The sequence below is a fragment of the Xenopus laevis genome, chromosome 4S (assembly GCF_017654675.1).
Source record: "Xenopus laevis strain J_2021 chromosome 4S, Xenopus_laevis_v10.1, whole genome shotgun sequence".
NCBI classification, from domain to species: Eukaryota; Metazoa; Chordata; class Amphibia; order Anura; family Pipidae; genus Xenopus; species Xenopus laevis.
The window spans coordinates 4,198,336-4,209,030 of record NC_054378.1 but is presented as its reverse complement, the minus strand read 5'-3'; the positions used below and the strand labels follow the sequence as shown (position 1 = coordinate 4,209,030).

The window sequence follows — 10,695 nt, the reverse complement described above, 5'->3', positions numbered from 1 at the left end:
CCAACCTCTGCAATGAATTGTACTTACATTGACATTCATAATGGAAGCAGCAGCCATCTTGACTGAAGACTTTGACTGGTGGGAAACTATTATCACAGGTTATCTCTTTCACTTCTGGACATTTGACCGAATCATAAGTTATGACATTGTGCCCAAGACATGTGGCCGTTGTGCAGTTGTTAATCTTCCAAGACTCATTAGGCTGTAACACGAAGAAGGTAAAATATGATATATTCATTACAATACAATGCAAGAACTACTAATATTGTTAATCATTTAAAGTAGTAGTAGTAAGAACAAAAACATAACTGGGAGTTGTTTTTGAATACAGTAGGTATATTATCAATGAAGACAGATTTTACCTTCATTTTTAATTGTGTTTACCTTTTTATCAGGTTGACAACCAGTAAAGGCTGTTGATGCTATTTCTGTAGTAGTCTTTTTTGTAGTAACGGTAGTAGTAAATTTTGGTGTAGCTGTAGTAGTTGGTGAACAGGGTCCCTGGAATCTTTCAGCTTCACACAGATCATTGCACATTGCATAAAAATGGCATCCTTCATGATCCATCTTGCTGTAAATCATTTCTCCTGGAGTAAAAAAAAAACGAACGTGTTTGTCAATGAACTATTGCAACGAATGCAAAAAAGATTATTTTAAAAGCAGCTAAGTTAAGATGGAGCACAAAGTACCATCTATCTACCACACATTACAGTTATTACAGATAAATAAGCAAAATATTCCTGAACTTGACAGATTAATAGTGAACAAAAAGATCTTAACATACCTGGTGAAAAGAAAGCATCATCAACTTGACAGAAGCATTGAGTAGTATGAATTGTTGCTGATGTTGTTTCCGTGGTTGTAGTAGTGTCTGGTATGATTGTTGTTGTGGTGGTTGTTGGAGTTGAAGTTTCTGTTGTGGTTGTGAATGGAGTTGTGGGCGTTTCTGTAGTGGTTGTAGTGGCTGGTATGATTGTTGGAGTTGTGGTTGTTTCTGTAGTGGTTGTAGTGCCTGGTATGATTGTTGGAGTTGTCGTTGTTTCTGTAGTGGTTGTAGTGTCTGGTATGATTGTTGTTGTGGTTGTTGTTGGAGTTGTTGTTTCTGTTGTGGTTGTGAATGGAGTTGTGGGCGTTTCTGTAGTGGTTGTAGTGCCTGGTATGATTGTTGGAGTTGTCGTTGTTTCTGTAGTGGTTGTAATGTCTGGTATGATTGTTGTTGTGGTTGTTGTTGGAGTTGTAGTTTCTGTTGTGGTTGTGAATGGAGTTGTGGGCGTTTCTGTAGTGGTTGTAGTGCCTGGTATGATTGTTGGAGTTGTGGTTGTTTCTGTAGTGGTTGTAGTGCCTGGTATGATTGTTGGAGTTGTTTCTGTAGTGGTTGTAGTGTCTGGTATGATTGTTGGAGTTGTGGTTGTTGTTGGAGTTGTAGTTTCTGTTGTGGTTGTGAATGGAGTTGTGGGCGTTTCTGTAGTGGTTGTAGTGCCTGGTATGATTGTTGGAGTTGTGGTTGTTTCCGTAGTGGTTGTAGTGCCTGGTATGATTGTTGGAGTTGTGGTTCTTTCTGTAGTGGTTGTAGTGCCTGGTATGATTGTTGGAGTTGTGGTTGTTTCTGTAGTGGTTGTAGTGCCTGGTATGATTGTTGGAGTTGTCGTTGTTTCTGTAGTGGTTGTAGTGTCTGGTATGATTGTTGTTGTGGTTGTTGTTGGAGTTGTAGTTTCTGTTATGGTTGTGAATGGAGTTGTGGGCGTTTCTGTAGTGGTTGTAGTGCCTGGTATGATTGTTGGAGTTGTGGGCGTTTCTGTAGTGGTTGTAGTGCCTGGTATGATTGTTGGAGTTGTGGTTGTTTCTGTAGTGGTTGTAGTGCCTGGTATGATTGTTGGAGTTGTGGTTGTTTCTGTAGTGGTTGTAGTGCCTGGTATGATTGTTGGAGTTGTGGTTGTTTCTGTAGTGGTTGTAGTGTCTGGTATGATTGTTGTTGTGGTTGTTGTTGTAGTTTCTGTTGTGGTTGTGAATGGAGTTGTGGGCGTTTCTGTAGTGGTTGTAGTGCCTGGTATGATTGTTGGAGTTGTGGTTGTTTCTGTAGTGGTTGTAGTGCCTGGTATGATTGTTGGAGTTGTGGTTGTTTCTGTAGTGGTTGTAGTGCCTGGTATGATTGTTGGAGTTGTGGTTGTTTCTGTAGTGGTTGTAGTGCCTGGTATGATTGTTGGAGTTGTGGTTGTTTCTGTAGTGGTTGTAGTGCCTGGTATGATTGTTGGAGTTGTGGTTGTTTCCGTAGTGGTTGTAGTGTCTGGTATGATTGTTGTTGTGGTTGTTGTTGGAGTTGTAGTTTCTGTTGTGGTTGAAGTTGTAGTCGTAATCCCATGTGGAGTGGTTGATGGTGGACAATGACTATAATCATCACAACAGAGTACTTTCACTTCGTAGTTAAGACATTCTTTAAGATTACTTTCTTGATCTTCAATTTTGCAAACAAGGCCAACTGTTATATTACACTGGACAATCTGACCAATGTTTTCAATAGGCATTTCTGGGTACTTTTCTGCTCTACACTGAATATCATCAGGCTTCTTACAAATATTTTTTCCTGCTGCACGGATATTATCATATGTTTCAAAATCGCCTTTGCTTTTGCTTGGCTCATCAACGTCAATCCAATCAGTCCATTTGCATTGTGGTTCACAGGGAAAGGGAGTTGAAGTTTCTGCTGTTGTAGTTGTGCTTTGCGTTGTAGTTTCTGTTGTTGTCTCTGTTGTAGTTGTGGTTGGAGTTGTGGTTGTGGTTGTCTCTGTTGTAGTTGTGGTTGGAGTTGTGGTTGTCTCTGTTGTAGTTGTGGTTGGAGTTGTGGTTGTTTCTGTAGTGGTTGTAGTGTCTGGTATGATTGTTGTTGTGGTTGTTGTTGTAGTTTCTGTTGTGGTTGTGAATGGAGTTGTGGGCGTTTCTGTAGTGGTTGTAGTGCCTGGTATGATTTTTGGAGTTGTGGTTGTTTCTGTAGTGGTTGTAGTGTCTGGTATGATTGTTGGAGTTGTGGTTGTAGTGCCTGGTATGATTGTTGGAGTTGTGGTTGTTTCTGTAGTGGTTGTAGTGCCTGGTATGATTGTTGGAGTTGTGGTTGTTTCTGTAGTGGTTTTAGTGCCTGGTATGATTGTTGGAGTTGTGGTTGTTTCTGTAGTGGTTGTAGTGCCTGGTATGATTGTTGGAGTTGTGGTTGTTTCCGTAGTGGTTGTAGTGTCTGGTATGATTGTTGTTGTGGTTGTTGTTGGAGTTGTAGTTTCTGTTGTGGTTGAAGTTGTAGTCGTAATCCCATGTGGAGTGGTTGATGGTGGACAATGACTATAATCATCACAACAGAGTACTTTCACTTCGTAGTTAAGACATTCTTTAAGATTACTTTCTTGATCTTCAATTTTGCAAACAAGGCCAACTGTTATATTACACTGGACAATCTGACCAATGTTTTCAATAGGCATTTCTGGGTACTTTTCTGCTCTACACTGAATATCATCAGGCTTCTTACAAATATTTTTTCCTGCTGCACGGATATTATCATATGTTTCAAAATCGCCTTTGCTTTTGCTTGGCTCATCAACGTCAATCCAATCAGTCCATTTGCATTGTGGTTCACAGGGAAAGGGAGTTGAAGTTTCTGCTGTTGTAGTTGTGCTTTGCGTTGTAGTTTCTGTTGTTGTCTCTGTTGTAGTTGTGGTTGGAGTTGTGGTTGTCTCTGTTGTAGTTGTGGTTGGAGTTGTGGTTGTCTCTGTTGTAGTTGTGGTTGGAGTTGTGGTTGTCTCTGTTGTAGTTGTGGTTGGAGTTGTGGTTGTCTCTGTTGTAGTTGTGGTTGTCTCTGTTGTTGTTGGAGTTGTCTCTGTTGTAGTTGGAGTTGTTTCTGTTGTAGTTGTGGTTGGAGTTGTGGTTGTCTCTGTTGTAGTTGTGGTTGTCTCTGTTGTCGTTGTGGTTGGAGTTGTGGTTGTCTCTGTTGTAGTTGGAGTTGTGGCTGTCTCTGTTGTAGTTGTGGTTGAAATTGTTGTTGTCTCTGTTGTTGTTGTGGTTGGAGTTGTGGTTGTTTCGGTTGGAGTTGTGGTTGGAGTTGTGGTTGTCTCTGTTGTAGTTGTGGTTGGAGTTGTGGTTGTCTCTGTTGTAGTTGTGGTTGGAGATGTGGTTGTCTCTGTTGTGGTTGGAGTTGTTGTTTCGGTTGTAGTTGTGGTTGTAGTTGTGGTTGTCTCTGTTGTAGTTGTGGTTGGAGTTGTGGTTGTCTCTGTTGTAGTTGTGGTTGGAGTTGTCTCTGTTGTAGTTGTGGTTGGAGTTGTGGTTGTCTCTGTTGTAGTTGTGGTTGGAGTTGTGGTTGTCTCTGTTGTAGTTGTGGTTGGAGTTGTGGTTGTCCCTGTTGTAGTTGTGGTTGTCTCCGTTGTAGTTGTGGTTGGAGTTGTGGTTGTCTCTGTTGTAGTTGTGGTTGGAGTTGTGGTTGTCTCTGTTGTAGTTGTGGTTGGAGTTGTGGTTGTCTCTGTTGTAGATGTGGTAGTTTCTGTTGAGGTTGTTGTTGGAACAGGAGTGGTGATTGAATGGGTAGGTATAAATTTTGTGGTTGTAGGTACAGATGATGTGGTTGTTGGTGAACAATGACTATAATCATCACAACAAAGTACTTTCACTTGGTAGTTCAAACACTCTTTAAAATCATTTTTTTGCTCTTCATTTTTGCAAACAAGCCCAAATGTTAGATCACACTGAACAACCTGACCAATGCGATCAATAGCAGTATCAGGATATTTCTCTGCTCTACACTGAATACTATCTGGCTTCTTACAAATATGTATTCCTTCTGCACGGATTTTGTCATAGGTTTCAAAATCACCTTTACCTTCCCCCACACCTGGCAGACCAATATCAATCCAATCAGTCCATTTGCACTGTGGTTTGCAGTGAGAAGTAGGTGAAGATTCTATTGGGGTGGTTGGAGTGGTTTCTATTGTGGTTGGGGCTGAAGGTTTAGGTGTAGTAAGTGTAGTGGTGGATTTAATTGTTATGGTAGTAGTAGGGTGCGTGATTGTGGTGGGAGCTGAAGTTTTGAAGCCACATGGCCTAATTTCACAGCATTTGACCCGAATCTCATAGTTGTAGCAAATAGGTGGCAGTTGATCCTTATTGTAGCATAGCAGTCCAAGGGAAGCATTGCACTCGATATTCTGCTCCAATTCACTTAGTGGAGTATCGGGGAACCTTTCAGCTCTGCATTCTATATCTTCTGGGTGAATACAAATGTGGTATCCTTTGGCTCTAAGATTATCATATGTGTCAAAATCTCCACTGTCACTTTCTGAACCAGGATAGCTTCCATCAATCCACTGAGACCACTCGCAGACTTTTTGAACACAGATTGTTGTTACTACAAGACAAAGGAAAATAAACACTTTTACTGTATTCACCATTATTTGCTGTTCTAAAATTAATTCCTTAAAGCATTTTGTAAGTTTTGTGTAGCCAATTGCAAATTCTGAGCCCCTTTTTCCACTTGAGCTTCAAGAACAATAAGTTATTGAGGGTACTGATATGTTGTGGGGTATTCTATGTTATTCATTTGTATTTATATCTTCTCAATTAGCAAATTAGAATGTATGATAAACAGTAAAATCTCATATTTAGGAGCTGATCAACATTCATATTTTTTTTGATTCCCCGAATTTGAATTTTGAATTGAATAATTACTCTAAACCACAAAATATATATTTATTTATTAACAGACAGATTTATCAAAATTCATTACTCAACATTGTTCCATTCATTTTTAATGAAGTTGAAAATCTCAAAAGTTTTAATAAACTGGGAGAATCAATAAATATAGTTGTTAGAGAACATTCCCATTGACTATTCAAAAAATTGAGAAGAAAAAACATTACTCAACATTGTTCCATTCATTTTTAATGACGTTGAAAATCTCAAAAGTTTTAATAAACTGGGAGAATCAATAAATATAGTTGTTAGAGAACATTCCCATTGACTATTCAAAAAATTGAGAAGAAAAAACATTACTCAACATTGTTCCATTCATTTTTAATGAAGTTGAAAATCTCAAAAGTTTTAATAAACTGGGAGAATCAATAAATATAGTTGTTAGAGAACATTCCCATTGACTATTCAAAAAATTGAGAAGAAAAAACATTACTCAACATTGTTCCATTCATTTTTAATGAAGTTGAAAATCTCAAAAGTTTTAATAAACTGGGAGAATCAATAAATATATTTGTTAGAGAACATTCCCATTGACTATTCAAAATAATTTAGAAAAAAAAGCACCACTCAACAAGTGTAAAAAGAACAAAAAAACTATAATAACCATCTAAAAGCTGGTGAGGCCATGCAGAAGTCAATGGGAGCTGTCCTCTGTAAAATCTTTATTTAGTTCTAGTTTGTTGAGGTTGTCGGGATTTTTTGTAATTTTATGAAAATTCTCATGGTTTTCTCAAGGTTTTCAAGGTTGCAGTCATTCTGCATATTTCTTTGTTCATGTTTTTATATTTGGATCTTAATGACATTCATGTTTTATTTTAATGTTTAGTCAAGGTTCAAAAACCCTCTAAAACAACACAAATTCTAAGTTGGGAGAATGGGTCCCTTAATGCTTGCATTGATGGCCTTTTCAATAAGTTCCTGTTTTCTTACATAGATGTCATTTGATGGAACGGAAGCGTTTGGGACTTACCAATAGGTTTGGTAGTAGTGGTAGCAGTGGCAGTTTTTGGTGTTGTTTTGGTAAAAACAAATGTAGTTGTAGGAGTTGTTGTGGAACACAAAGTATCTCTCAGGATTGTTCCATTTTCCTTACAAATGGCACTCAGACACCCGCCGGTGTTATCCCGTGTGTTATAAATCACATCATCGTAATGGTATTTGGTGCCGTTGTACATGCAGTAGCAAGCTGAGAAAGAAAAAGGAGTGTAAGTGTATATGAACCTTAAAAACAAAATGGAAACACGACACAGGATTTAAGATTAATGATGGACAAATTTGACCCGTTTGCATTGAAGTCTATGGGCAACAATATTTTTTGGACACTTGACACTTTTTTCACCCCTTGGCGTCTATGGGTGTCATTTTTGCGGTCAAACTATGGAAATTTTCACTCATCGCTACTTATTATCATTGCAAATATTAAGGGGTTATTTATTTAAAACAGTTTTTTTTTCTAGTCAAGTTTTTTTAGTGAAAACAACTTGAATTTGTAGAGATTTATGATGCCCTGAAGCTGCTAAAAGTCTGAATCCGAAAATACTCCATCTAAAACCTGTAGAATTCATGTAACAGTCAATGGCAGCTTAACCATTTGAAGATGTTTTTAACCTTAACAAATTTTGGGAGTTTTGGAGTGTTTGATGCTGGTAAATTCTAGTTTTTCGAATGCCAATTAAATAAAGTCATGTAATTCAAATTGAAACTTGAAATTATCGAGTTTTTTTTAATATAAACTAATTTTTTTCGACCTGAAATATTAGTAAACGTATGAACAGGAGTTAGGTTGAATTTGTTTCTGATAACTATAAGAAAAAAAGGAGTTTTAGTAAATAACCTCCTTAGTGTAGCCTCCATTTTGTATAGTAGACAATATGGTTAAAGAAATACAGAAAGACAACAATGTTTCTTCTATACATTTGTTAAGGATAGTCAATAACTACATGGACTCATTTGGAACCTGTGTATTATTTAGATCACTCCAGCATTAAATAAGACCAGGGGCAGTCCACTGGCTGCCATCATTTTGTTGCGTTTAGCTAAATAAATATTGAGCCTTTATTTTATGAAAACCACATGAGGACATTCTCAAGTACATCCTCATTCTTCATTATGACTAGTTGTGCTCATTACCAAGATAATCGCTTGCTTTTTCCCTCCAAGCTTACCTGAGTTATCATACTTGCATTCAGTATGGGAAGACATGCTGCATACACTGCAGAAAGAAACAAAATGCTTTCAGATTGGAACACACAACACAATTTTCAAATTAATTCTTAATTCTAATAAAGCGGGAACTCCACTATAACTGAGGGCACTGAGAAGAGAAGACTTTGACTATAGCATTTCATTATTTAATAAAGAGACAAACAAAAACTGCTTTCAATTAAAGTTTTATGGGTTACGTACTCCTCTAAGTGAACATTTAAATTGAAAATTTCAAATGAGCACCTAAAGAACCTTACCAGGTCTGGCAATTTTCCTTGCTCGGAATTTCGGCTCCTCGTGGGTAGTGATTTCCTTCATCATCATAGCAACCACACTGGGGTACACAATCCATTGCGTCTTCATCAAAAAAGGGCTTTTCTGCTGAGCAGCTGGGATAACATCCTAAAGGCAAAATGAAAAAAATTATTTGAGATAAAATTTAAGGGAAATTCATCTACATGTCTTGATGTTTTTTAAAATGTTATTTATCAAAGTCTGAATTTAGCTCAATATTTCCTGCTACAAACGCCGATCAAATTCACTCGGGTTTTTTACACTTAGTTATTATTACTTTTTCCCGAAAATTTGCTTCACGGGAAAAAATCAGATTTTCACGATTTTTCCGAATTTTTTCAGAATTTTCACCCAAAAACTTGTGGGTACTGCACAAAACCCAGCGCGCATCAAAAAATCATTGGGACTTCTCCCATCGACTTATATGCAACCTCGACAGGTCTGAGATGCCAGATTTTTTGATTCGCAGTTTTCTATCCTTGGGGTTTAATAAATTTGTGATTTTTTTTTTTAAAAGTCTGATTTTATAAAAATAAATCACAAATTTTTCATAATTTTTGCATTCGGCGTTTAGTAAATAACTCCCTTGTTGTGGAAATAAAGCAATGAATCAAGGTAGGCATAATGCTCAATATTTCAAAGAACTGATTGTCCTGACTACATCAAAATATTGTAAACTGTTTTTGTAGCTGTCCAAAAAAACATATCCTTTGGACCAAACCTATAGTTAGGAGCCATATCCCATGTGTTTAGTTAATACTATTTGCTGGCACACAGGACAGAATTATAGCAGCAACAATTACAGTATATCCTTCATTGTTGGAGTATATTGTATGTCAGTACAGCAGAGAACATGGCCCTCCAATGAATACATTTTTAAGCCTTCAGAAATATATGGTGCCCCAGTTCAATACTATTTATAAAGATTTAATTCATATGATTCTGACTTCCATGTTTTATTTCCTATATTACACATTTTCTACACCATTCTATATTTCTGTACAAAGCTTGAGTGTATCATGGTGTATGTGCCTGACGACTTATGCCCATGATGTTGTATGTTCTCCACCACCCACCCCATGCATCTGTCATGCTATATACTCACCTCACCCCTTAGTTCATGATTATATATACTGTATGCTCTACCAGCCATCAGCCTTAAGTGTCTTGTATCATAGCACCCCCTCATTGCCTTAAAAAGCTGAGTTGCTATCCATCAAATTGGTATTTTCTGTGCAGTAGTCATGCAAAAATATCAGCTTGAAGACTATATACAGTATTTTCTTCCAACTGTTCAACCAAAGTTTACATATGTTGCATGATTCACTTGGTCCAGTCATTGCGGCTGCATGCCATGTCAATTATTACTGCTACTATGCTCTTTTGTTGGCTTAGAGGACCTCCTCAGAACTATTGCCCATGTGGTTATTATCCAGTACTCCAGTAGTCAACTACCGTCTTCTACCATTGATTAACCATCTCTTACCTTCCATAGCAGGAAGATCATAAAGGCATTTTCCAGTGGGGTTTCTACAGGTCTTTTTGCAGCTGTGCTCACATGGCTTGTAATGCCATTCACATTCACCGTCTGAGTTGTAGTAGTCACAGAAGATAGCTACAAACACAGAAATATATTGTTAGAAACAGTTAGGGGGAAATTCACAAAAATGGTGGACATAAAAATGTTGGATTTCCCACCAAAAACCTCTATCTGCACTTTTGTGAATGCGTCTTTTAAACATGAGCAACTAGATCTCGCGCATCTTGGGCAAATCCGGAGGACAATGTCAGGACACAGTCTTTGTCAAAAATAAGCGGCTTTATTGAAGCACATATAATGTGGATTCTTACATGCGGTGGGTATGCTGTGCTGTCTGAGTTACGCGTTTCTTATCGTTTCTTCCTCTGAGTCTTTTAAACAGACGTTTTTCAGATTTTGCACAACATTTTAACAACATTTTTTTCTGAATTTGTCTTTAGCTCTTACTACACCTGTCAGTCAGTCGTCAATTTTTGGGGGAGGGGGTTTATTTTACCTAGGAAAATTATACATCATTTGTTTTCAGGATAACCTGGGCTTTCCAAATCTGCCTACATATTTGTGTAATTCCAATTCAGTAACAAGATAGAAGGGTCTAAGTACAATAACTGAGCTTTACTCCGTTTCCAAAATGTCAGGAGAAAATGCCATTTAAAATGTTGTTTTTGCACCATTTTTATGTCGTTTGAAAGAAAAATCCAAAAGTGTCTGTAAACTGTCTTTCTTTCACTAAAATATGAAAAGTGGTGGTTGAGTCGGAATTTAGGCGGATTTCTGTTTGTGAATATGGAGAAAGTATTTTACTCCGGTTAACCACCACTTTTGCTCCAAAAATAGGCTCTCTCCACTTTTGTGAATTCCCCCATAGAGAAGCAGAGCTGAATTTAAATGTTTGTTAAATTTTTTGCCATCAGTCAGGGTCTACCACAAGCTTT

At 37.6% G+C, this 10,695-nt stretch overlaps 1 protein-coding gene across 1 annotated transcript in view; it reads right to left on the bottom strand.

The window, feature by feature from the left end:
* The window catches only part of LOC108714919 (mucin-5B-like), an 81,754-nt gene that overhangs the window by 44,606 nt on the left and 26,453 nt on the right, over positions 1-10,695 (bottom strand). Inside the window, exons 27-34 of the mRNA XM_041561906.1 lie at positions 9,707-9,835; positions 8,184-8,328; positions 7,887-7,933; positions 6,692-6,907; positions 1,823-5,377; positions 785-1,456; positions 385-587; positions 28-202 (exon numbers count right to left, since the gene is read on the bottom strand). Of these exons, the coding sequence (XP_041417840.1) occupies positions 28-202; positions 385-587; positions 785-1,456; positions 1,823-5,377; positions 6,692-6,907; positions 7,887-7,933; positions 8,184-8,328; positions 9,707-9,835 (5,142 nt within the window). The remainder of the gene's footprint in view (positions 1-27; positions 203-384; positions 588-784; positions 1,457-1,822; positions 5,378-6,691; positions 6,908-7,886; positions 7,934-8,183; positions 8,329-9,706; positions 9,836-10,695) is intronic.